This window comes from Heterostelium album (genome assembly GCF_000004825.1).
Source record: "Heterostelium album PN500 unplaced genomic scaffold PPL_contig23, whole genome shotgun sequence".
In the NCBI taxonomy this organism is placed as follows: domain Eukaryota; phylum Evosea; class Eumycetozoa; order Acytosteliales; family Acytosteliaceae; genus Heterostelium; species Heterostelium album.
This window is the reverse complement of record NW_008805100.1, coordinates 18,784-45,999: the sequence shown is the minus strand read 5'-3', so window position 1 is coordinate 45,999 and position 27,216 is coordinate 18,784. Positions and strand designations below refer to the sequence as shown.

The 27,216-nt window shown below is 29.7% G+C and overlaps 10 protein-coding genes across 10 annotated transcripts; 5 read left to right on the top strand and 5 right to left on the bottom strand.

The window, feature by feature from the left end:
• Window positions 1-225: 225 nt before the first annotated feature.
• On the bottom strand, window positions 226-5,375 carry PPL_11557 (P-type ATPase; the record flags this gene model as incomplete). The annotated part of the gene is made up of 4 exons (XM_020582307.1): window positions 226-3,072; window positions 3,141-3,371; window positions 3,438-4,248; window positions 5,284-5,375. 4 exons carry the CDS (start codon window positions 5,373-5,375, stop codon window positions 226-228), a joined length of 3,981 nt encoding a protein of 1,326 aa, XP_020426723.1.
• A 1,251-nt stretch (window positions 5,376-6,626) lies between these two features.
• rpl7 (uL30 family ribosomal protein) lies at window positions 6,627-8,790 on the bottom strand (the record flags this gene model as incomplete). The annotated part of the gene is made up of 5 exons (XM_020582306.1): window positions 6,627-7,344; window positions 7,388-7,437; window positions 7,535-7,594; window positions 7,829-7,866; window positions 8,781-8,790. The coding sequence occupies 5 exons, from the start codon at window positions 8,788-8,790 to the stop codon at window positions 6,627-6,629; spliced, it is 876 nt and encodes a 291-aa protein (XP_020426722.1).
• Window positions 8,791-8,842: 52 nt separating this feature from the next.
• PPL_11555 (uncharacterized protein) lies at window positions 8,843-10,131 on the top strand (the record flags this gene model as incomplete). The annotated part of the gene is made up of 3 exons (XM_020582305.1): window positions 8,843-9,093; window positions 9,155-9,776; window positions 9,892-10,131. 3 exons carry the CDS (start codon window positions 8,843-8,845, stop codon window positions 10,129-10,131), a joined length of 1,113 nt encoding a protein of 370 aa, XP_020426721.1.
• Window positions 10,132-10,532: 401 nt separating this feature from the next.
• Window positions 10,533-11,007, bottom strand: PPL_11554 (uncharacterized protein; the record flags this gene model as incomplete). Its single annotated transcript, XM_020582304.1, has 2 exons — window positions 10,533-10,722; window positions 10,994-11,007. 2 exons carry the CDS (start codon window positions 11,005-11,007, stop codon window positions 10,533-10,535), a joined length of 204 nt encoding a protein of 67 aa, XP_020426720.1.
• A 1,591-nt stretch (window positions 11,008-12,598) lies between these two features.
• Window positions 12,599-12,784, bottom strand: PPL_11553 (uncharacterized protein; the record flags this gene model as incomplete). Its single annotated transcript, XM_020582303.1, has 1 exon — window positions 12,599-12,784. The coding sequence occupies one exon, from the start codon at window positions 12,782-12,784 to the stop codon at window positions 12,599-12,601; it is 186 nt and encodes a 61-aa protein (XP_020426719.1).
• Window positions 12,785-13,560: 776 nt separating this feature from the next.
• On the top strand, window positions 13,561-14,058 carry PPL_11552 (peptide-methionine (S)-S-oxide reductase; the record flags this gene model as incomplete). The annotated part of the gene is made up of 1 exon (XM_020582302.1): window positions 13,561-14,058. One exon carries the CDS (start codon window positions 13,561-13,563, stop codon window positions 14,056-14,058), a length of 498 nt encoding a protein of 165 aa, XP_020426718.1.
• Window positions 14,059-14,171: 113 nt separating this feature from the next.
• cnrF (RabGAP/TBC domain-containing protein) lies at window positions 14,172-21,343 on the bottom strand (the record flags this gene model as incomplete). Its single annotated transcript, XM_020582301.1, has 11 exons — window positions 14,172-15,989; window positions 16,074-16,156; window positions 16,236-16,413; window positions 16,494-16,772; window positions 16,899-17,558; window positions 17,585-17,610; window positions 18,100-19,272; window positions 19,361-19,499; window positions 19,566-19,829; window positions 19,893-20,572; window positions 20,647-21,343. 11 exons carry the CDS (start codon window positions 21,341-21,343, stop codon window positions 14,172-14,174), a joined length of 5,997 nt encoding a protein of 1,998 aa, XP_020426717.1.
• A 642-nt stretch (window positions 21,344-21,985) lies between these two features.
• On the top strand, window positions 21,986-23,554 carry PPL_11550 (uncharacterized protein; the record flags this gene model as incomplete). Its single annotated transcript, XM_020582300.1, has 4 exons — window positions 21,986-22,483; window positions 22,558-22,884; window positions 22,955-23,191; window positions 23,258-23,554. 4 exons carry the CDS (start codon window positions 21,986-21,988, stop codon window positions 23,552-23,554), a joined length of 1,359 nt encoding a protein of 452 aa, XP_020426716.1.
• A 441-nt stretch (window positions 23,555-23,995) lies between these two features.
• PPL_11549 (mitochondrial substrate carrier family protein) lies at window positions 23,996-25,110 on the top strand (the record flags this gene model as incomplete). The annotated part of the gene is made up of 3 exons (XM_020582299.1): window positions 23,996-24,238; window positions 24,316-24,578; window positions 24,648-25,110. The coding sequence occupies 3 exons, from the start codon at window positions 23,996-23,998 to the stop codon at window positions 25,108-25,110; spliced, it is 969 nt and encodes a 322-aa protein (XP_020426715.1).
• Window positions 25,111-25,445: 335 nt separating this feature from the next.
• Window positions 25,446-27,198, top strand: PPL_11548 (uncharacterized protein; the record flags this gene model as incomplete). The annotated part of the gene is made up of 4 exons (XM_020582298.1): window positions 25,446-25,464; window positions 25,800-26,267; window positions 26,304-26,650; window positions 26,731-27,198. The coding sequence occupies 4 exons, from the start codon at window positions 25,446-25,448 to the stop codon at window positions 27,196-27,198; spliced, it is 1,302 nt and encodes a 433-aa protein (XP_020426714.1).
• Window positions 27,199-27,216: the final 18 nt, after the last annotated feature.

The following is a 27,216-nucleotide window of genomic DNA, read 5'->3' as shown; positions in this document are numbered from 1 at the left end:
AATGAAAAAATGATAAGATATGAAATTGGATAAATTTTTTTGCTTTTCAAAAGTCATTAAAAAAAAAAAAAATCAAAAAATTCCTTTCTTTAAAATTTTGGTTAAAAAATGCGGAAAAATATAAAATTAAAAATAGAATTATTTTTTTGGACATTTAAGAAATAATAATGATAATTTTAAAAAAAAATATATATATATATATATATATCTATTTTTAATTAATTTTTAATTATTACGATGATTTTGTTTTAAATTACTAATTGGTAACAATACAATATTTTCTTCTTTTGAAATTCTTTCATCTTTTGGGGCGTCTTTAGAGAAGATCTGATCGTAGTGGAATTGTTTTTTCTTTTTCGAACGTAGTTTGTAGTAGACGAAACTGAATTCAACTAGGAGGTTGGCAGCGAGATTTGCTACGACAATTCCGATCAGGGTGAAACGCCATCTTAGTGGAACCAATCGGAGTTGTCCGATCTCCCATATCTTGGAAGTCGGAGCGAATACGAGGAGTAGTGAGGTGGTCAGTGATATACTGTATGCCAAGAACAATAGTTTGTTGGTATAGAGCGGCTTTAGGAATGGTTTACCGAATGAGAATGACAGTGCCATTATGAGGTATTGGAAGTTGGCGTAAATAAACATCGAGGTCGTTACGTAGGTGACAATGTTGTCTTCGTCGATGACCTCTTCGTTGTACCAAGGTTGTTTTCTTACGGTGAAAAATACTATCGTTTGGAATAAAAGACAAACTAGGATGTGGACAAGCAGTGATCCCACTACTGCACCACTGATGAGACGACCTGAAGGACGTTTAATTGATAGCTTATCCGATGGACATGTCATACCCATAAAGATAACCAGTGGGAAGATAATCCAAAGATCCTGATAGAGATACATCCAATTACCAAGTACCGATGCAATGAAATAGAGGAAGATGACACTGATGAATTGAATCAGTGAATACATTCCCATGAATTGGAAGAGTTTGAATGATACGGCAAGAGAGGCACGTCCTTCTTTGATCAATGTTGGACAACATGTGATATTGGTGGTTGTGGAGGTGAATGGTGCGGCAATCGAGGCTTCTGTCTCTGATAGTGAAATTCCAACGTGTGCAGATTTGAGTGCTCCACAATCGTTGGCACCATCTCCACACATACCAACATACAGTCCTATTCTCTGAAGCTCTTCTATCAATGTTTGTTTGTCATCGGGCGACATACGTGCATAAACTAATCCACGTTTTAACATTGTCATAAACTTGTTTGAACCTGTCTGAAGATAGTGATGATGAATACGCTTAAAGAATGGACCAGTAACTACAAGGGAATAAGGTATACTAGAGTTTGGTTCATCGGAATTGTCAAGTGTCAATGTGTAAGGATCCAATTGATAGTAGGACAACGCTTGGTCTGTAGATGGATCGGAAAGATTACGCCAAGTAAAAGAATCTAAACTATCTTTGTTATTATCCAACTCTGGAATGAATAACAATGTATTCTCCTTGATGATTCCACATTGTTTGGAAACAGAGATGGCTGTCAGTGGATTATCACCGGTAACCATGATAGTCTTGATATTGGCACGATGTAAAACTTCGATGATTGGTTTCGATTCCGGTTTCATCTTGTTTTCCATAATAATGAATCCCAAGAAAACCAAGTTTTCTTCGGCGGTCTGACGCATTAGCTCACGATTGGCTACATTTTGTTGCGAATCCCATGTTCGATAGGCACATGCCAATACACGATAGCCACGCTCGGTATAAATAAACAATTGTTGATCATAATCGCTTGGAATGGTATGTGAGAGTGATAGTTTCTTTATCATCTCTGGTGAACCTTTTACAAATGAATATTGTCTATTGTCAGAGGTATCCGATACAATGACAGACATTCTTTGAAGACTCGATTGGAAATCGAAACGTTCTTGATAGATCAATCGGTCATTTCCCCAAACGATATGTGTATGATGATCGTCGTGTTCTTCAAGTTTAGAGTTGGTTGCTTGGAATATCTTTATCTCCAAAGGATCACCTGCAATCTCATTGTTGATATGTGATAATGAATGACAGCTCGCCATGCTTAGCATTACCAATCGATTATCCATGTCGTCGAGTGAAGTGTACAGTTGATTGAAATCGCAATGGCTGTCATGTTGATTGGTTGCTACGACACCATAGAAATCTAAACCCTCTTCTGTCAGTGTGCCTGTTTTATCGAAACAAAACACCTGAAGTTTGCCAGCCATGTTCAATCTCGGTGGTGAAATACAAAAGATCTTTACTTTTTTGAGACGAATCAATGCAAATCCTGTACCGACAGTCATTGCAATGGGTAATGCCGGTGGAATGACAATGGTAATGAGATCGAGTGCACGCAGCACAATGGTTTTCGTATCTACACCAAGATCTTTCAATCTCCAAACTGAGATGGCGAATCCAATCATTGCAATGCAACATAGAACACCAATAAACTTGAAAGACTCTTGAATGAAACGGAAATGTGATTTCTTTGGGAAGAGAATCGATAGGATCAACTTTCCCTTGGATGTTTGAAAACCAGTTTCTCTAACCATTGCCAAGGTTCTTCCGTTGTGGTGTGGCATGATCTTTACCACCATCGTACCACCAAACAATGAGGATCTAGCTTCAGTGATATCGACTGGATAGTTTGGACGTTGACTTGCAGTCAGTTGGTCACGTGTCAGTATTGGATGTTTCGTCACGGGGACTGACTCACCGGTCAACATTGATTCATTACAAATCACCTGACCAGTAAGAAGCGACATATCACAAGGCAGTGTCAAGTTTGTAGGAATATCTATAATATCTCCTGGAACCAAGTCGGATGACTGTACAGTTGTGAATTGACCTTCACGTAACACCTTGATTTCACAAACATAAGTTGACATCTCCTTGAGTGATATTAAATTTGAACGAATCTCTTTCAAACTTAGAATGGAACTAACCGTGGCAATCAACAAGATTGCACCTGCATAATAATAATATTCTTCAAATGACCATAATATAACACTATATATTTGGAATATAAAGAATGGATGTAATACCTAAAAATTAAATAAATAATTAATTAATTTAAATGTAAATATATTTTTTTTTATAATTTAATAATTACCTCTTCAAGTAATAATCTTGGAATTGATTTAATTGGAAATTCAATAACATTATAACCAAATTTATGTAGTAACGATTGATATTTATCGTTGGTTAAACCATGTTCAATGAATTGATAAAGATTGGAGGAGTTGTATTTTGATTTAATTCTTGGTCTAATGAAACTATCTGATTCATGATTATAAAAGAATCTTGAATGTCTAAAAGTAATTACTTTATCTAATTTTAATTCCTATAATTTAAATAATATATATATATTAGAAAAAGTCGATAAATTAATAAAAATTATAATATTTACGCTTTTAAATTCTTTAACCTGACAAATTTCAAATCTCATATCTATTCCATAAACCAAGATATAGTTTGCATTTTCAAGAGATGTTTTTCTACGACGGAAATTGAGTTCGTACAGTGTGAACCAATGGAAAAAGAGTAGTAACAATCCTCCTGTGAGTATTGTTAGTATCCAAAAGAGAATTTCTCTTCCCAATGCGAATTTGTAGCCTGTCATTGAGTGGATTCCTAAAAGTTCATCATTGTTGGCATCGTCGGAGGTCGATGATATGCCAGAGAGCGATCGTATCGGTGTGGCCGGTGTAGAAAGTCGGTGGGAGTGCATTGGTGGTGATAAAGGAGGTGACGACTCGCCATTGGTTCTATGGGTTATCTCGCTATCCAAAACCATCTCATGACTAACCAGAAAATCACGGTTGGCAATTAAAACTGGTGATGCTGAAATCTTGGTAAATGATGATGATGTTGTTGGTGGTGTTGAATTATATGCTTGTTGTTGAAGTGGAGGTTGATCTTGTTGTTGATGATCCTGTTGCCGCTGCTTTCCATGTGTTAATAGACTATCGGCTCTATAATGTTTAGCTGCATCTTCATCGGATTCATCATCATCAGATTGAAAGTGTGGAGAATTATGGGTAGACAATAAAATTGGAGTTGATATATCGTCATCATCTTCTTCATTGTCGTTGTTGTTGTTGTTGATATGGTCATGACTGATACTATAGGAAGTACCCTCTAGACCATCGTCTTCATTTGCTATGTAAGTGGTTGATTCATTGCGATTTGGATTAGCAGTTATCATGTCTGGCAGCTCACTAACTATCCAATATCACTGCTACTACTACTGTGCGCTGCTGCAAAGATTCTAAACCTGATAAAACTATATATAATTATAATTCTACGATCTCCACACACTTAATATTATATATGAATAATATAATATAAAGTTATATTTCTTCAAATTCTATTTCTACTATTTCTAATTTATTGTTGGAATAACCAAACAAATTAACAAATAAACATATGCAAATACTGCAATGTGAATATATATTTGTGTGCTCCAATAACAACAATCGAATCGACAAAAACAAAAATAAAAAATATAAAAAACCCTTTCTGTTTAAAATATTTTATCGATATTTTTCCAAATTTCTTTAACAAATGAGAATTAAATAAATGATAGATATATATTTATATTATTGTTTATTTCTGATTCTATTTCAATATGTTACAATTTTTAAAAATAATAAGTAAAGTTCTTGTGTATGTTGTTTGACAATAGTATATTAAGTTACTAAAAAAAAAGAAAGGTTGTTGTCTTAAAAAACAATATTTAGCTAATTCAATTTATTACAACTATCACACCAGTCGTAACTATACAATTAATATACGTGATAAGATATGATATGATGATACAATATATTAATACATTTAAATTATATATAAATATATAACAACAAGCTTAATTAATTTGAAATTATGTTTTAAAATTCGTTTTGAAGCGAGCAACCTTAAAGTAAGCGATGAATTTAAACCAGTTTATTTATTTTGGTTATTCTTCTTTTTTTAACAGTCATATTAAACATTTTTTACTAATAACATATACTAATATCCAAATGAAAAAAATTGGTGGTTTTTTAGTGTATGATATATATATATTTATCAGCACAGAAATAAACACTCACACAGAAGTTGATATCATTCAAAATCAGAGAAATTAAACACACCACATTATTGGCACACGCTGACTTTGTCTCTTTTATTTTATTAGCAGGTTTTTTAAGATAATAACTTCTTTTTAAAAATTGATAAATTTTTATTTTTCTTGCTTCTTGAAAGGTTGCACCTACCAATAAAAACTCTCAGTTTTATTTATTTTTTCACCAATCAATTTTAATTTATTATATAATTCAAGTGAAGTAGAGAATGATTCAATTTGCATTTTAAATTTAATTGATTTTTTAAAAAGTTCTATTTTTCAGAGTTGATCAATAGATCCAAAACAACAATTAATTGAATGATAGTTAGAATCATGTAGTGTAATCAATTCTGGACCTCAATATGTAATGAATTTTAAAGATCTCCCTTGAAGTCAACAGATTCCTCTGGCCATTCAAGCTTAACTGCCCACGTGGAGGTTTCAACCATAAGAAGATCCATTTCCTTGAGGGAGTTGAAAACTTCATTTGTATAAATGCTTAGTGTTGTTACTACAGTCATTAATATTGCTATTGTTATTTATAAATAATATTTCTATTGTATTTGTTGATTTAAATCTAAATGATATTGCAGGACATCATCTTTAAAAATCTGTTATCTAAATTTTTATTTCCTTAGATAATAATAAATGATTGATTAGTAACATTCTCTTGTTAAGTAAGATAATAGTTGTGTCGACTAATAGGATGCAATTGTTACAGGAGTGATCACGTGATTAAAGAAGATACTATCAGATCGAAAGCACTTCAGATAGTGCAAGAGTATGACATTACCAGCACTGATAAGATCATTATTAACAAGACACTGGTTACAACTAAACCAAGATTCAGTATAACATTAGTTCATTACTTTCTTAATATTCTAATTTAAAACAGGTAGTAAGATCTTTTTTAAATTATCAAATAAATAAAAAATTGGTATTATCACTAAAAACAAGATATGGTGAGCAAACTATTATTAAAAAATAAAAATAAAAATAAATAAACAATAGAAGAAGTAATTTAAATATTCGATTATTTTTCTTTTGTTTTTATAACCAATGTTTATAAAAACCAAAACAATTTAAAATCTTTATCTTTTAAATATAGAGAACAAAGATTTTAATATTTAATATATTCATCTTCTATTAGTGTAAATTTTTTTAGATATAATCTGAAAGGGTAGTTAACTTTTAATCTTCTCTCTTTTCTGTTTTTATTCAAATCTAAAAAGATTTACTTATACGAATCATGATTAATATTTTAATGTCAATATGAACAAGAATAAATACAGACATTAACAAAAGAATCTTGTAAATTTATTAACAAATATCATGAAAGTTTTGATTGTATGACCTATCCAAAGAATGAATGAATGTTCTATAAATAAATAAATAAATGGATGAAGAAATAAATTGGGATAAAAAGGATGCTTTAAATATGTTTTTTAAATGAAAAAATAGTAATTAAGATAATATTTATTCAAATTAAGTCTTTTAGTTCATCTTTCTGACCAATCCGTTGATGAAGTTTTCACGGTTACCGGAATCACCTCCCTCAAGGAAATGGATCTTCTTATGGTTGAAACCTCCACGTGGGCAGTTAAGCTTGAATGGCCAGAGGAATCTGTTGACTTCACGGAAGTTCTTACCGCAGGTGAAGATTTCGTGGACAATGTCTTCAACGCACAAGTGTCCGTAACGACCGAGGTGCTTCTCGATGATGTCATTGGAAGTGATTGGGATACGTTGACCGTTGATCTTGGCATAACCTCTCTTGTAGATCAATTCCTTGACGGTCTTCAAGTTTGGATAACCGTAGGCGACGTATGGTTCGACCAACTTCAACATGTTGATGGTAGCCTTGTTCAACTTGACAAAGACACCGTTGTTCAATTGCAACAAACGCAACAACTGCAAGATCTTTCTTGGCTTTGGTGAGACACCGTTGATACCACGGATACGGATGACAAAGGCAACCTTGGCTTCTGGTGGGACGTAGAAGACACCGGTGTTCTTGGCGACACGTTGCAAACGGATTTGCTCACGCTCGGCCATTCTGTACTCACGGACGTACTTTTCGGCACGTTGGAAGTACTTGGATCTCAAACGAGAGTTTCTCAACTTCAAGGCACGTTGGACCTTGACTTGGTCGATGGCCTTCTTTTGAGTGGTGGCTCTCTTCTTTAAGATTGACTCTGGAACTGGGGTAGCTCTGTATAATTAGAAAAAAAGAAAGAGAAAATAAAAGAAAATACAAAGTGTGATTGTTGAGGGTAATATATAGCTTTATGTGGTATGATATGATCTACTTCAATGTTTAACCTTATCAAAATCCAAAACTAATAAAATACCACTCTTTTACAAGTACAGTATTTAATTAAAGTATAAAAGAGATTATATACTTTAACAAGACCTTTTAAAATTAATAAAGAATATATAATATCATAATTGATATTATAAATCTTAATTAATTAAAAAAGAACAATAATGAAATTTCGTAAAATTATAATATAACGACATTAAATAATTAATTGAATAATTAATAAATAATGTGGTTTTGAATGCTATAGTATAATTTTAAACAAAATTTGTATTTAAAGAAAGAGAGAGTAAACTATATACGTTATTCATCAAATCTCTTTAAAGATGATATTGTTGAACAAGTATAACGACTGACCTTTCTCAAAACCTCTTACTTGAAATCTTGATAATGATTGATAGATGATTAGTGGATCTAATAAAAAAACTAAAAGAATCTAAACATCTAAAAACTAGAATCGTCGACGACAAGAGAGAACTTGTTGTAAGAAGGATAATTAGTTGGAAGTGGTATGATGATGGTTTGATAAGTACAAAACACACAGACCAATCTGCGCTAATATTTCCCCTCGCTTCACCTTAAAGATTAAAGCCAAATTAAGTATTTGTCAAAAGGTAGAGAAGAGGTGTGCCTGGTCTCTACCAATTGAAACAAACTACATAAAATGAAAGTTTTGTTTGAACCGATTCTTTTCGAAGGAGTTGCTGATGTTCTCAATGAGAATCATCATATATAAAAGGATTATCTAAATAAAAACCTAAAAGTAGTAGGATTGACTTGATAATGTGTGGTATATACTATGATTGATTATACATCTACGATTTGGCAGACATGTTGGTTCGATGGACTAAGTGTAAAGAAAACGAATGGACTCAATCTATATCAGATGACAAAGGATAGCAAGTCGTTGCAGAGTCGTCTGCGAGTGGTGTTTTTCAAAAAATTAAAAATTAAAAATATTGACAATTTTAAAAAAGTAAATTTTAAAAAGAATGCCCGTCGTTATAAAAAAATACTAGTAATAGATTTGTTTGAAAGTGATTGCAATACAAACAACAATAATTTTGAATATGTATTGTTAATCAAATATTTATTAAAAGATAAATATAGATTGATTTAAATGATTTGATTATATTAAAAAATAAATAAATAATAATAATAAATTAAAATTATTTTGGTAATAATCAATTGTTTATTACAAATGATTATTTTTTGAAATATATTTCTATAAATCCTTAAGCTATATAAATATAAAAGTTATTTATTTTTTTTTTATAATTCTTAAACAATTCCTCTCTCTGTGTGATGAACTTATCATTATCACTCACTTTTTTTCATTTTATTGAATTATTTCGTTTTTTTTTTTTTTTTTTTTTTTTTTTATATAAAGATGTTTTCAAAGATATTACAAACAACAGATACTCTAAATGGTTTATTACTTTTAGAAGATAGTCTTGATTCAAGTTCACAACATTTGTTGAATCATCTTTATGATTATTGGTTGAGACCTATTAATAGTAATCAAAGTACAGCTACATCATCCGGTCTACAGGTACCAAACTTAAAAAAGAATGTTTGGTTCATTAATCAAAGTCAACCTCTTTCAGAATATATAAAGTTATCAAAGAAATATAATAATATGTAAGAATATTATTTTAAAATTTATCAATAGTTAAATATATATGTTAATATTTTTTTTTAGTAATTTCATTGTAATAGATTGTTATTCAGATCCTTTTGGTTGGAATATTAGTAATAACAATAGTAATAGTAATGAAGGACCAATTGTATTTAATTGTTCAAAGCAAGATTCACAATCGATTATTGAAACAGTAAAGAGTGTATTCAATTCGAATTCAGTATCTTCTAAATTAAAAGAATCACCTGTTTTAGTTATAAATACAATCAGTTCATTGGTATTAAAGAATGGTTTATCAGATACATGCAATTTAATTAGATCATTAATAAACTTTAGTAATGTAAATAATAATAATAGTAATAGTAGTGGTAGCAATAATAGTAGTAGTAATAAACAATCAACATTATCATCAACAATGAATAGAATTCAAACAGGTATTCAAGGTGGAGTTCAACAAAGAGCAACAAAATCAGAAAGATCTTTTACATGTCTCTTGGGTATTCTACATAATGATTTGCACTATAGTGACACTTCAGTTACCAAACAACTCGAGTACATCTCATCGACATCGATTCAAGTTACACCATTACCTGCCAAGATTCTCCTCTCTGAATCACTTACCAATCGTTATGAAGCAACTATAACCGTTATAACAAAGAAGAGATCTGGTAGAGTCGTTAGAAATGTAAATATATATATATATCATTAAGACAATCTATTCATTTAATTTTAATAATCATTCATTTATTAATAAACGTATTTTCAAAATGAAATTATAGGTTGAATATTATTATGTAAAGAATGATGGTAGATTAGGATTTGATTCATCAGAGTTATTCGAAAAGAAAGAAGAAGTAAAAGAAGTAGATCCAACAAAGAATTTATCATTCAATCTAAAGTTAAGCGAAGATGAAAAGAATGCAAGAGACAATGTTGTACTACCTTATAGACATCAAGGTGAGAATCAATTAATCATTGAAGATCCAGAGGAAGATGATGATTATGATGATGAGGATCCAGATGATGATTTAGATATTTAAATAATAAAATAAATAAAGAATAATAAAAATCTTTTAATAATAATAATAATAATTATTTTATTTATTTACAATTTTATTAAATTAGATTTGGTTTTTTGGTTTTGGAGATGAGCTATATATAGGTTCATCATTATTGAACAATTATTTTTTAAATATTACAAAAAAAACAAAAGAAAAAAGATATTTGTATATATATATAAATAGAGAAAAAGTAATATTATCTTTTTCTTTTGATTTTGGTTTAGTTTTGGTTTGGTTGGTTTGATGATTAAATTTAATTTAAAGTTGGATATATATAATATATTGGTTAATATATATTCTTGTTGTTAATTATTAAAGATTGAATTATTTGTGCAATTGTATATGTAGTTGTTTGTTGTTTCTTTTTAATATTAAATATTTTATCTACATTCAGGTCTTTCACCGAATATATGAGTCAACTTTTCATTGGTTTCCAACTTTTGGGTATTGATTTGTGCTTCTTCCAATGATTTTGGATTTAAAAGGGATTGAATCTTTGTAATAGATTCTCTTCTTCCAGTTAATCTTTGTAATTTATCAATCTTTTTTCTCTCCATGGTTGATTTATCTCTATAATAAAAATAAATAGAAATAGAATAAAAAATAGATAGTTAATAATCTTTTTTTTCTATAGAAATAAAAATGATATTTACATTGAATGTCCAGTTCTATTGTTTGATTGATTGATTGATTGATGATGATGATGATAAGTAATGATTTAATGAAATCAAATAAATTCAGATAGGTTAAATAAAAGAGTAGAAAATCAAATTAATGTAATAATCATATTAGTATTCATTTTTTTACGTTTTAAAAATTTGTTGGTTGTTTAAAAACTTACTCAACGTCAGTCATCTTTTGGTATAATTGGGTAAATTAAATATAAATTTATAATATTTGATTGTATGAACAGATAATATATATTGGGGTAGTCCAATGTGTAATGGATATCAAAGAAAATAGAATTGTGTAGTTGTAGTTGGTTGTGCTTTTTGGACTGTTAAATTTTGATTTTTTTTTTTGTATTATACACAGCGTGATTACTAGATCAAGTGATAATTTGTTGTTGGATAGTGATAAATAAATATTTAATGACACTTTTGACAAGTAGATGATTGTGATGTTGTTGCTTGTTTTAAACAAATGTTTGATGTTTAATTGTTGATGATGATAATGAGTTGAATATAAATAAATATATTTATGTTACTTCAAGCAATGCACTACTATTAATATTACTCTTTTTTAAACGTTTAATATAGGGTAAATGGATGGAGTAAAGTAAATGGGTGGTGGGTTTGTAAATCTAGATCAAAAATTAAACTATAGTAAGGTGTCTACTTTTTTTTCTCTCTCTCTTTAATTATCTCTTTCTTTTTCAGAGGTGTGTTGTGTTTAGTATGTGTGTGTGTTATTTATTTGTGTGGATTTGAGAGTTGTTGATAACAGCGATTATAAATTGTTGACTTTTGATTATGTGCTAAAGTTTTGATTTAATTTGAATCAGTGTTGTTTAGCTTATTTATATTTTTTGAATTTAAATTAATCATATTAATAGGCGGGTTTAACCAGTGTAAAAATAATATAAAACAATTTTCTGTTGAAAACACACATCATACTCATTTGTGTGTAACTATCATTATTATTTGAAAAAGTCGACTCATAAATGTGGATTAGTTTGTGTTTTTTTCAGCGAATACTTGAATAAAAACTGATTATTTTGTAAAAAAATTTGACCATCGCAATGGTCATTGTGGTTTTTTTTTTTTATGTTTTTTTTCATTGTTCTCTCATAATTTTTTTTCGTTGTTTTGAGGTTAAAAAGAGTAGTGTTTTTGGGGTTATGAATCTCCTATTATTTGTTTGCACCATTTCTTTAAAATAATTGGAAGAGTCTTTTAATCATTACCCACATTTAAAAATTTACTAAAAAAGAAGAAAATTTTCAAGGTTTGACTATTACTAAGAACAATCATTTCTCAATTTTAGATAATTTTTAGTTTTCTTATAATAAAGCTACAAGATTTTTAGTTACTTTTACAAATATTTACAAATATTCTTGCTTGTTTTTATTAAATACTATTTGAGTTATGAAGAAAAAAAAGCTAATGTAATATTCTTGAAAGTTTTTAAAAAAAAAAAAACCTTTAAATTACAACTTTATAAAGTTTTAATAAGCTATAGTTTTTATTTATTGATATCATTTACATTATCTTGTGAAAAGCTTTGGTAATTTTTCATTTTGGGCTTCATAAATATAAAATTATTGTATTATTATTGAAACAAAGGAAAAGGATATTAAAAAAAAATCTAAATATAATACTAAGTAAGTTATTAATTCTTTTTTATATATTTGTTTATTTTATTTATATTTACCATTTCCATTATGTAACTTGTGAATTTTAAGGTTGTTTTTTTGTTCGTTAAAATATATTATAAGTTTTGATATTTAATAAATTCTGGTTGATGGGCCAAACATTGAACTATGAATCCAAAGTTTTTGTTCGTCATTTAAAAATTGATTAGAAGAAGTCTTTTGTCTTTTTAGTAAACTATCTTTAACATTGAGTTCCAGAAATTGAGTTCCAATAAGTTTATAGTTTGTATTGTTTGTCATAGATTTAATTTGATACATTGTTGTTTATAATTATTTTTAAAATATATATATGTAAAGTCTTCTAATATTAATGAATTATGAATTATGAATTATTGAAAAAGAATTTTCTTTATATAATACAATTTGTAGGTCTGTCCAACTTAAATGTGCGAGAAAATCAAGCAACTTATTTTATTGCAACATGTTGCACAATCTCAAAAATCAAAAAAAAATTAATAATAAATAAAATTTTAGCAAAACTTAAAAATCAACTTCAAAAAAAAACAGTCGATTTTTATTAAATTAATTTAATTACAAACAAAACTTGAAGGTTTAAAATTTACTTAAGAATTCTTTGAAACCAAGACTTATATATGTCTATCTATTTTATAGAATATTTTGACTTTTTATTTATAATAAGTTAATCAAGTTTTAAATACTTAGATTTTTAATAATAAAATATAATCAACTATTTTAACACTTTTTATTCTCTTCAAGTATCAATTTTGCAGATGCTATGATTAATATATTAAAATACTTCAATTTGTCCAGTAGAGTAGAGTTTTTTTAAATTCTTTTGAACTGTTTCAGAATATGATGATCTATTCTTGTATCGAAACAGTTCTAATAGCTTCTATTTTTGGTGATAATTATTCCAATTAAATAATTCAAAAAAAATAAAAATAAAAAAAAAAAAAACCAAAAAAATATATTTAAATAAAAAGTTTTCAACTTCAAATTTTAATTATTGCATTGTCAATTATAATAATTAATAATTAAATAAGTGAACAAATATCAAACAGTTAGAATAAAATATGGTTGTTGAAAAAGCTACATTTGCAGCAGGATGTTTTTGGAGTGTTGAATTAGTCTTTCAGAGAATGGTTGGTGTATTATCGACAAGAGTGGGCTATACAAACGGTGTAAAGTTGAACCCAACCTACAAAGAGGTATGCACTGGAACCACCGGCCACGCAGAGGCAGTCGAGTTGGAGTTTGACCCAGCACAAGTGTCATACGGTCAGTTGTTGGACGTCTTCTGGAAGAAACATGACCCAACTACTTTGAACCGTCAGGGAGGTGACCAAGGAACTCAATACCGTTCCGGTATCTACTACCACAACGATCGACAACATACAGAGGCAGAGGAAAGCAAGAAGCAAGAGCAATTGAAATACAAGCAACCAATCGTAACAGAGATATTGCCTGCTGGTGTATTCTACCCAGCTGAAGAATACCATCAACAATATTTACAGAAAGGCGGACAGTGTAGTTCCAAAGGGTGCACAGATAAGATTCGTTGCTATGGTTAAATTGATTTTAACTATAAATAATCAAAGCATCGTCGTTTGTTAATAGATAAATAAATAAATAAAAACATAATTGTAAATATATATTAAATTAAAGAATAACTAATTGTTTAATTTTATTCGATTGATTGATTATCTTCATCATTGCTACTGTTACTACTTGATATTGGTGTTTGTTCATCGTTTGTTGTTAATGATGATGAAATTATTTGATTTTTAATTGCTATACTATCTATATTATCATTATTATCTTTTACTTGTTGTTGTTGTTGTTGTTGTTGTGATGTTACAGGTTGGTCATTTACAATATTATTATTTAAATTAGTAATGATAGAAGGTGAGGCAGATAAAGCAGGATCATCTTGTTTCATTAGTTCCAAGATATCATCTAAATGTTCATCTTCATTTATATTCTCCTTTGTTTTCTCTTTCTCTTTCTCTTGTTCTTTTTCTTCTTCCTCTTCATATTCATCTACTTCAATCTCCTCTACTTCTATTTCAATCTCTACTTCCTCTTCTACCTCTTCGTATTCCAATTCCTCCTCTACCTTTACTTGCTCTATATCCTTTGTTTCGTCTTCACCGACAATCAATTGCTCTTTTATCTCTTCTACTATTATATTACTATTAATTGGTTGCTCTACTTCTACATTGACATCGTCATTTTCTTTTTTAACAATAATGTTCTTGGTGGATGTATTCTCTTCAATCGATACAACAATAGTCTCTTTTGGTTGTTGAGGTAGTATGCTTACTTGGTCGGTCTCCTCAATATTCTCTGGTTTCTCATGATGATCTTTAGTAGAATAAAAGTAGTGTGGTTCGTGTATCTTGTCGTTATTCTCTACATATGTCTCACTTCCATTCTCAAAGGTTGGTGGTATTGATTGTTGTTGTTCATCTATCACAGATGTTACTATACTATCTAAAGATGATCTCTCTTCATTTAAACTTCTATTATTATTATCATTATCATTATTATTATTATTATCATCAATAGTATAATCTATTTCATCATCTTTAACAATATCATCTATATCATTATGAATTGTATCACTACCATTGATATCTAAAACATCAATCTTTACTTTTTCATCTACTGATGATATTGGTGGTGTTATGATATGATGATTCTCCATTCTAATATTTATACTATTTAGATTCTCTTGACTGTTACTATTGCTATTATTGATACTATTTGAATTGCTATTGCTATTACTATTTGTATTAGAGTTACTACTACCTAAACTATTCAAATGCTGCATTGAATACTCTAATTGATTAGTAAGTGAAGATGAAGAAGGTGTTTCACTATTGTTATTATTATTATTATTAATACTATTATCATTGTTATTATTCATACTGCTACTGATATTCAAATTATTATTGTTTGTTGATGAAGATAACATTAATTCACTGTGATTACTCTGACTATTATTTAAACTACTACTATCAAGTGATATATTACTATTATTTCTAATTACTTGACTATTATTGATATTATTGACATTGTTGTTGTTGCTGTTGATATTTCCAAGTTGATTAAATGAATCTATAAAGGTATCAGATTGTTTTACGGATTCATATTGGATGTTCTCTTCCGCTTCTTCAAAGAGGTCGTTCTCATCGCTGATTGCAGTGGTGTGTAATGAGAGTATCTCTGCCCAGATCTTCAAGAAGTTCAAGTTGGAGCACTTCAAACAAAAGATTCGTTGATAGGAGACTATCTCGAAACACTCGTTACCACCGCCACTACATTGACACTCTCTAATGTAAGCATTACTCAAATCGATACCTTTGTGAGTGAATGGATCCTTAGGTGAGTTCGAATACCACAATATATTGCCACCGTCCTCTCTTAAAGCGAACCACTTTATCTTTCTTTCGTTGGTTGCTTTTTTCTTTTTTCCAAGATATCCACCAAATATTATATTCTATTTATATATTTTTAAAAATATATTAATATCTCTTCTCTTTTGAATATTGTTATTATCATCATTATTACTACTATTACATACTCTAAATACATAATATGTTTTATCATCTTTAAATACTTCTTTTGCATTTGAAGCTGATACAATTAAACCTAAATTCATAATTTCTAAAAATAACAAAAAAAACAAATGGTTGTATTAGAAGATGATTATTATTATTATTATTATTATTTGGTTGTTTGTTACCTTGACATAATTTAATTGATTCATCTCTGTTTGTAACATAATTTGGATGATTTTTGAGTAGCCAATCAACAGCCTCAGATCCAATGAAACAATCTTTATATTTCTTAAACATTCTAGTTCTATCCATTCTCTGTACACCTGTTTGTTCTTTCTTCATAATTTGAACCAACGAATATATCTAATATAAAATTGTTTTTAAAAAAGAAGAATCTATTAGATATTAATAGATTCAGATGAAATGTTTGGTGTAATAATTACTTGATCATCATTAATACCAAGAAAATCTTTAAAACAATAGAGTTGATTGATATCTCTAAATGGTTGATCACAATAGACGTGTCTAATGATTGATTTATCCAGTAGATACTGCCCAAGTTGAGTGGCATTATATCGATTCGCACAGATATCATGATTGATCAACCAATCCACCATCTCAAATCCATGAAAGCATTGTTTATGATGTTGAAATCCACTGTATCTATCTTTAATAGGTAATCCTAATTGTGGATCTTTTAACATTGCTATAATATCTTTAATCTTTAAGATTGCATTTTAATTAAAGTAATTAATAAAAAAAGAATTTATAACAATTTAACTTTAACTAATCAAAATAATAATAATAATAATTACAAGATATCTTCTATTGTTTGTTTTAGAATATACAACAGTACGGTCAGGTAGTGAATTGGATGATAACTTTCCAAAGTAAATCTTTACACCATTACCATCTTCATCTACACCACCTCCACCATTACTACTGCTATTCAATGCGAAATTACCACTGTTGTTCATTCTTCTACTGGATCTCAGTGATGTTGTTGTAGAAGTACTGTTACTACTGCTACTAATACTATTATTATTATTACCATTGTTAACACCACTACTCAGTGTTGGAGGTGAATGATTTAATGATGTTCCATTATTTACAGTCATCGATGGTGATGTAGGTGAAGATATACTTGGTGTATTATTACTACTACTATTATTACTATTATTATTACTATTATTACTACTATTACTACTACTATTATTATTACTCTGTTGTTGTTGTTGTTGATTCTGTTTGGCACGAAGAATAGGTGATGGAGAAGATACGGTTATACAATCGGTTGTGATGACAGCATTTCTATGTTGATCGATTAGAGTGTTTAAATAGTCTTGATCGATCATTTCGTTTGATTCTCCAAGAGGTGGTGATGATATCATAGTGTCATTGCCATATTTACTACTACCACTACTACTATTATTGATATTATTATTTTCATATTCACCATTTATACTAATATTACTATTTCTACCATTCATTCTAGTTTCTATGTATCTCTATAAATTTGTTTTTCAATATTTACTAACAAGTAAATACAACCAACTAATACTAAAAAATATAATATATATATAAATAAACTTAAAAATTATTATTTATAATTTTTTATTGCTATTACTAAACTATGTATATTTTTTAGTTTTTGTTTTTAAAAATTATTAAAGATTCGTAATGAATGTGATGTGGGGTCTATCTATTAATATTAATAATAATAGTTTCTATCTACAAGATAAATCTTAAGAGAATTCTGATGCCATAAAAAAAATTAAATTAAATGAATTTTTTGGTTTTTTTGCAAAAAAAATCTGTGTCAAAGTAAATAATTAAGATTTTTTTATATTAATTTTGACTGTTTGATGAATGTAAAACTTATAACAAAAACATTAATAAATAATAATGATAATAGTAATGAAAAATAAGCAAGGTCGAGTTATAACATTCCAATCATTTAAAAAAAGCCCACTAAGATTTGATTCAAAAAATTTAAAATAAATTTTTATTTGTTATGATGATCAAATTATATATGTTACATAAATTTACAACATGATAATGGTTGACCTTCTTTTGTCAATGTATGGTCTGCCATTGATCTTCTGTTGACATTATTCTTATTGTTGTTCTTTGGTGTGGTTGTTGTATTGGTTGTTGTATTATTATCTTCACCGGTCGGTGTTGATGTTAAAGTTGGTGAAGTAGTTGAAGAAGCAGAAGAAGTTGTTGTTGTATTTGTATTAGAATTTAATGTTACAGAATTATTATTATTATTATTGTTGTTGTTGTTGTTTGATGGTTTATAACTACTATTATTGGGTGTTGGTGGTGTTGTTGTATTATTATTAGATGATTTGAAATTACTGTTGTTTGGTGATGGGGTTGATGAGTTACTATTACTCTTTTGATCTGCTGCTCGTGGGGAAGCAACAGGTGGTTCGATTACATCTTGTTCTTTCTGTGCATTCTCAATGGCTTGGATCAATGATGACTTAAAAGTGGAAGTCTTCACCTGATTAACTGGTTTCTGACCAAAGTTTAGTTTACTTCTTGATTTAGGTTGTTTCTCTTCGTTGTTGTTATCGGAACTATCTTCATCACTTGATCCACTCTGTTGATTGACATTGACATCCGATTGATTATTATTATTATTATCATCATCTTCAAAGTCTTCGATGATGAATGTCTCTTCTTCCAACATGAAACATCGGAAGATACGTGGATAACTGAGAATGGCTTGTCGGAAGCTATCGAATGACAGTTGGTCGTCTTCAATACCGAGATTGGAGAATACGATATCGACATACTCCTCGATAGTGTATTGCATGACGGCCAATGGATCCAACTCAATCTTCTCATAGACGGTCTGTAGCATCAGTTTCATCTCCTCCTTTGTTACGAATCCACTGTTATCGCTGTCAAAGAATGAAAAATACAGCTTGAGACGTTCCTCTGATGTTCCTTTAGCCAGAATACATAGTCCACTCATCAACTCTGTGAAATCCAACGATCCATCTTTATTCTTATCGAATACCTTGAACAGCTGGTGCACAAGAATCTCTTTGCTACTGGTATCGAGTCCAGGCATAATATATTGGAACACCTTTTTAAAGATATTGAAATCCAATTTCAATGATTTACCCATACTGACACGACTTGAACTCATACTTAGATTCAAATTTCTAAATCCAACCCATATCTTTTCTAAATCTGATTTTGAGACTATAACAAATAGTAATAATAATAATAATGATAATAAATATAACAGAATTCCATATTATTAAAATGCTAATATTTAAAATCAACTTACATCTTGTTATTTTAGCGGTTGCAGTTAAATCTCTTATCTTTCTCATATCTTCAAGTTCCTGAATTAACTTTTCCTCTGACTTTATCTTTAACTCTGAAAATGATTCTTTACTTATTTTTTCGCGCCAATAATTATATTTCTATTAAATAATAAAAACAAAAATTAGTAACAATTTATTAATAATTAAAAAATGATGATGATTTACCTTGAATAACTTTTTAGCATTGAATATTCCCTTTACAAAGTTTGAAAGATGCATCAATATCTGTGGAGTAGAATTAATCTTTAGTAAACCCTCTTCCATAAAAGAAAGAATAGCTAAACCAGTTAACAATAGGTTGTAACTAGCAACACCTAGACATTTATGTTCAATATCTTTGTTCTCCAACCACTCTGATTCTGAATTTGGTTTCTCATATCCATAGATTCCACATTCAACAAATAAATGATCCCATATTCTTAATACAATCTTAAAAAAAAGAAATAATTAATTATAATTAAAAATAATAATAATTGAATTCAAGTGACTTACTTCATTTGGTAAAATACCAATATATAAACACATGAACCATTTAGTTGATAACAATGTAAGTGAAACACCATTCTTGGCGAGATGACTGTAGAGATTTGGTAGATGAGTAAGTGTAAGGTGATCGAATACCAACATGTCTACTTGGGCACCAAGTAAATTGGTAGAGTAATAGTTGGAACAATAGTCTTCGACAATCGTAGATAGTAACCAGAATGCATCCTCTTCATTCTTTTTCATAACGTATAAAAGATAACCGGCAACGATATTCATACTCTGACAATAACCAACCTTTCTATTTCTAATGGAATAGGCTTGTAATACTCTGGTTAGCTTCAATTGACCTTCGTCCGATTCAAAGAATGGATGTCCTGGGAAAGTACGCGCAATGTCCTTGTCGATCTCTGGTATCGATTGGAGTCTCACCGAGTACCTATTCGATGTCTTGATGATGTGATGTAGATGTTGGTAATATGATTTACGTTGTGTAGGTGGTGTAAGTCCTCTGATAGTTCCCATTCCCTTGATTCTCTTTAACTTTTCCTCCTTTTGTTGTTTGAACAGAGCAATCTCTTCTTTTCTCTGTTTCTCTGCTGCTCCAGAGTATAGCTTCCAAAGCGAGAATCTAATTTCATGTGGAATACCTTGTGATAATAATTTATGTAATTGTTTTGGATTTGTACCTAAAAAAGAAAAAGAAAAGAAACTATTAATAATGATGTAAACATTAATAAACTATAATTAGTATATTTCTTACATAATCCAATATGTTTATATTGTTCATTGAAATGTGTCCAATCTTCAAGTTTCTTTTGTGATTTCTCTTCCTCTGTTTTCTCAAAGCGTTGAAGCTCCTCGATGAAATGATCCACTACGAATCCATGTGAATCTCGAACGGTTGGTGGTTCGGCATTATTAACGATTACAGTGATTTGATTGTTCTCTTTGTTCTTGACGGCGACGATTCGATTTCCATTGTTGTCATTATCGGCAGAGTCATACTCGACATTGACTTTTTGATTCTTACGGTATCCACTGACAGGATTTACGACTGCATTTACCACTACATTACTCTTGGCCTTCACCGTAGACAAGAAACTGGTACTCTTCTTCTTTGGTGGCGATCCAACAGAGGTCGTTGCTGGACCAGCTGTCACAGCTTCATCAGATGATGTTTTCAATTCATTTTGACTTGGTGTTTGTGTTGATGGTGGTGGTGAATTTGTTTGTTGATTTTGTGGTTGTGGTTGAGGTTGATCACCACAACCATTATTATTATTATTATTATTATTCTGTGTGTCAAATGTTACATTTCTTGAATTACCAATGGTTAATGCTCTTGTTCTTGTCTTTGTTTTCTCAGCTTCGACAAACTTTCTTTCTTCATTATTATTATTATTTATTGTAGTTGTAGTTGTAGTTGTATTATTATCTGATATGTTTGGTGGCTCCATTTATATCTATCTGAGACTCATATAATGAAAACAAATAAAATAAAGAAATTAAAAATGATAGTTGCTATTTTTTTTTTTTTTTTTTTGCACTCCCACTGGTGAATGGGAGAAACTTGCAGTTTATTTAATTTTGATTTTATTTTTATTTTTATTTTTTCGATCAGATCGCAACTTTTTGTGTTTATTGGAACCAATAAAAAATATCTTTGGTCTTAAAGTTAAGCATGACATTATCATTAACAAACAAAAAAACCAACCAACACCATTATCTCTTATTTGTTGGGAAATAAAATATTTGGAATTGTTTTTATAACAGTTGATCAATTTTTTTTTTGTTTATTAGAATAAAAGTAGCATTATCCATTGTTTTTTCTAGATAACATTTATTAGGTCATACCTGAAAGAATGATAATGAACTTCACACTTCAATACCTAAAAAAATCTATTAATATAAATAAGTGCTAATGGTTTCTTTTCCGTCAAGAAGATAAATAATAAAAATTATAATGATTTCTTTTAAGTTGAAATTAGTAAAAAGAAAAGATAACACCTTTTAAACACATTTAATCATTTTATTTATTTTAAGTTGTTATCATTTTAATTTTGATGTAAAAACAATCATTTGAAAAAATCAAATTAATGATGAGACTAAAATTTAAATATATTGTAATTAGTTTATTTATATTTCTAAATATAGTTGTAAATTGTAATAGTAGTAGTAGTAAGAGTAATATTGATATTATTAATAAAGATAGTATAAAATATATAAATGAAAATGAAAAAGTAGAGGTTTTCAAAAATAATAATAATAATAATAAGGTGATATTGATTATGATTTACAAGAGAATCGATGACTTTGTAAAGTGTTTACAAAGTATACATCAATCAAACAATTCAAATCAATATCACTTGATCATCACACAATCGATACCTACCGATAACAATCGTGAATACTACGATAGAGTGGAACAACTGGTCGATCTACACAAACCAAACTTTCAATCCATTCAACACATAGAAACAAAGTCAACATCGAATCAAACCTATGGAAATGCTTATAATGCATTTAGAAATCTGATTCATGGGTTGAATTATACTTTAAGATCATTTCCAAATTTAGATTCTTTAATTATTTTTGAAGTAATATTTAATATATCTTTGTTTAGAATATAATTTATAAATACTAATTTATTTATTATTATTATTATTTACAGGAGGATATTGAAGTATCAAAAGATTTATTTGAATTCTTCGAAAAGAGTCGAGAGTTGATAAACAGTGACGCAACCATTCGATTTGCAACTTCTGCATTCTTCTTGCATACCACACATCCTCAGTATGACTGGAGAGTTGACAAACCAATAAAGAGAAAGAGTATTCGTAATCAATTGTCACTGGATTTGCTGAATCCAAACGAGTTGGTAAAAGTTAAGCTACAAGGTCAAATCGAATTCAAAGTGTTGGCATGGATGGCACATCATTCTATATGTCGTCAAATGATATCTGATTTCTACGAAATTGAAGATTGGGTATTTAAAAATGTAAGATATCAAATAGATTATTATATTAAATAATCAATAAAATAACTAATAAAGATCTAATTATATATAGGGTGAGCATTTAGTTGAAAATAAACCAAATACACCAAAACCCAAATTACTTTTAGATCATTGTGATTGTTGGAATCATGACAGATATTTAGAGCTTAGATTTAAAGGTTTAAATTTCATTGGATCTCAATCACCTCGTTGTAATCATATTCCACAGAGTGGTGCTGGACTCAGTAATGTAGAAGATGACTATGGTTTCCCAGTGAATCAAATCTATGTAACAAAAGATAAATTCTATGTAACTATTGTATTAATATGAACATTAAAAAAAAAAAAGAGAGATTAACATTCATTCATTTTTTAGATAACAGAAATTAAAGGTAATCCTGGTGTTTGGGGATTGATGAAACAATATCTTCCGAAAATGGAATGTCCGAATCGAGTGGATTGTTACTCTCCTGATACCAGTGAAAAGTGTGGATCGGTAAGAGTATCGACTTGTCTCAATGTATGGGGATTGGAATGTGTGCCTTGCAGCGGTAGGAATGCAGCAACACTAGAACCAGAGTGCAGAAAGAAGTATCCAAAGTGTTGTGGAAATCAATGTAAAACTAAATCACCATTCTTCTTATCAATTCCATCATTATTCAATGATGAATGAATAAAGCTACTACTTTAGTTATGTTACTTTTTATTAATACCGAAATTTTTTGGTTTAAACAAAAAAAAAAAAAAAAACGAAAGAGAATTGTAGACCTATTTTTTTATGGGGGGAAATTTGATCACACCCCTTCCGTTCTTTATTAATTAATATGATCACAATTTTAAATTGAATTTTTTTGTAATTTTTTTTAAATTTTTTGATTCTTTGTTCCTTCGTCAGAACAAAAAAAAAAGTTACAGTCAGCTGACTTGCACATTCATTATCAAAAAACACACCACTACCTACCAACACCCCCCACCTAATTTGTATCTCATTCTTCTTTTTCAAAAATATACAAATACGTTTATAAATAACTTTTGTTTGATTTTTTAATATTATTATTATTTTGCATATAATTGTAATAATATTAGAATTGATCAACAACAATAACAATTAGAAATGGTAGGAAGTAGTAATGATGCGCAAAAAGGTCCAGTTACCTTTAATCAGTTTCTTAGATTCGGAATGGGTGGTGCTCTAGGATGTTCTTTCACTCATATCGTTGTAATACCATTGGATGTCGTAAAGACACGTCTTCAAACCGATCCAGTCAAATACAACCGAGGTATGATTCAAGGTATGAAGACAATCGTCAAAGAAGAAGGTTCAATGATGTTGTTACAAGGTTTCGGTGCAACTGCTGTAAGTATTTTACTTACTAAACCCAATATCTAACTATTACCAAACTAATAATAGCTGTTATTATAATGCGCTTTTAGATTGGATATTCAATTCAAGGATTCTTTAAATTCGGATTGTATGAAGTCTTTAAGAAGAAGATTGGAGGATTGTTCAGTGAAGAGGATGCCAAGACATACAGAATCCCCATTTGGTTGACTGCATCCGCAATTGCAGAGACTGTCGGTGATATTGCACTCTGTCCATTCGAAGCCGTTCGTATTCGTCAAGTGTCAGATCCAAAGTTTGCTCCCAATATGTTTAGCGCCATCTCCAAGATTCATCAAACTGAAGGTGTTAAAGGGTAAATTAAACATCAATACTTCTAATGAATATATATATATATATACATACTAACTATTTCTATTTATAGATTATATAAAGGATTATCACCAATTATTCTTAAACAAGTTCCATATACTATGTCACAGTTTGTTACCTATGAGTTGGCAAATGAATATGTTAATAGATATTTGAAGAGAACCAGAGGTATTACAAAGACTGATTTGAGCGATGGTCAACAGTTGGGTGTTATCTTGTCGACTGGTGCTATCTCTGGTTTGGTAGCATCTATTGCTTCGCACCCAGCAGATACTATCTTGTCAAAGATCAACCAGGAAAAGACAGACGAAGGTGTTGGTCGTGCCATTGGTAATATCATCAGACGTCTAGGTGTCAAAGGTCTCTTCCTTGGTCTCCAAGCAAGATGTGTAATGGTAACAACATTGGTTACCGTACAATTCTTGATCTACGATGGAATCAAATTACTTATGAAGAACGATAAAAGTAGCAGCAGCAGTCCAACTGCAACCAAGAATCTCAACATTAATAACTAGAATTTAGTTAAAAATAATAGAAATTCAACTCATTATATATTTATTATAACTATTTAGTAACTATTATAAAGTAGTAGTAATAAACTAAATAAATAATAAACAACACCCTCTCCATTTTAAATTCTATTTATTTTAATTAATTTGAGCTAGTTAAATTATCCTAAATACAAAAAATAATAACAAAACAAACAAATAAACCAGTTTCGTTTTTTTTAACAAGTTGTTAAAATTGTAAAACAGAGAATTGAAGCCTGTCAAATTTTGGTATTAGCAAATCAATCCATCTTAAACTCTGATCAGAAAAATCAAAAACAAATTAAAAAAAAAAATGTAAAATGCTTTCAACTTATCCTGGTAACAATAAAAATGGGAATTTGGTAATAAAAAAAAAATATATATTTTTTTTTATTTTTTTGTTTTTTTTATTTTTATTTCAAAATTAAACAAGGTCGGAACCAACATTAACACTCTTGTTTTATAAGTAATTATTTATTTATAATTTATACATATATATTACATATGAATGTAAGTAATTTATTATTAAAATTGATTTAATTAAAATTTAAAAAAAAAAAATTAATTAAATTTAATTTATAAAAAAAAAAAAAGGGATCTTTATCAAAATGATTATCACTTGCCACAGAGTAGTATATCCAGTTTTAGATTATCACTTGTAAATATATTTGGAGGATTAGTGTTTGGATATAATACTGGTGTGATTGCAGGAGTCTTGAATCTCAACGAATGGAAATCGATGAATGAGATCGATCGTGGTACACTTACATGTTCTATTTTGTTGGGTGCCATGATTGGTTCGTTGATGGGTGGTTTCGTCACTGAGCGTCTCGGTAGAAAACCACCATTATTCGTGGTTGGTTTGCTGACGACTGCCGGTGCTATCGCCTCTGCATTGGTGCCAGCGGAGCTCTGGTATGTATCGGCGTGCCGTTTCGTGCTGGGTCTAGGTGTCGGTGCTTCTGCCATCATATGTCCGTTGTATGTAGGTGAGATGGCTGATCCAACTCGTAAAGGACGTCTTGGAACCATCTTCCAAATTGCCATTACCATTGGAATATTTGTTTCCGATTGTGTTGGATTTGGATTCATCGATGTTAAATACAATTATCGTTGGATGTTTGCATTCGGTGCACTCCCAGGTATTTTGTTGTTTGTATTGTTATTCTTCATTCCAGAGTCACATGTCTGGCAAGATAAGAAAGCTGCACAAAAGAATACATTACTTCTTCTAAATGTAAGAGAACAAGAGCAAGAACAACAATCAAATATTGAACTCTCTAAATTAAATGACAATAATAATAACAATAAACAATTGATCTATAACAAACTACAGAAAGATACAGGTGGAAGCGCAGGAATCAGAGCACTCCTCTCAAAGTCCGCAGGAAGATTCGCTCTTTTCATGGGTGCTATATTGGCAGTCAACAATCAACTCACAGGTATCAACGCATTCATGTATTTCTCACCATCGATTTTCGAACAAGCCGGTATTAAAAATGGTGATGGTCCAATGATTGCAACTGTATGTAAAACAACCTAACCTATGTTATATCAACTCTGTTTTTCATTATTAACCTTTGTTCATTTTTATTTATTTTATAGATTTGTTTAGTTGGATGGAATGCTATTACAACATTGATTTCAACATTTTTAATCGATAAGATTGGAAGAAGAAAATTAATGATTTACAGTTCTATTATTATGACGCTGGCATGTTTGATACTAGCGATTCTATTCTTGACAGTCGATGGAACAGTGCTAGGTGTTACATCGATCATTCTATTGTTTATATTTATTGCAGGATTCGAAGCAGGTGCAGGACCATTGTTTTGGATTATGGCTATCGAAATCTTCCCACCCGAATGCAAAGACATTGGTTCCAGTTTGCTTAACGCACTCCAATGGATCTTCAACATTGCACTCTCATTCAGTTTCCTGACGTTGGTTACCCTGATCGGACAATCTGCCATCTTCTGGATATTCGGTGGTTGTGGTGTTGTTTGTTTAATCTTCATGGTCATGTATCTACCAGAGACCAAACAAGTTCAAGATTATCAACCTATAATATAATATAATATAATATTTTTT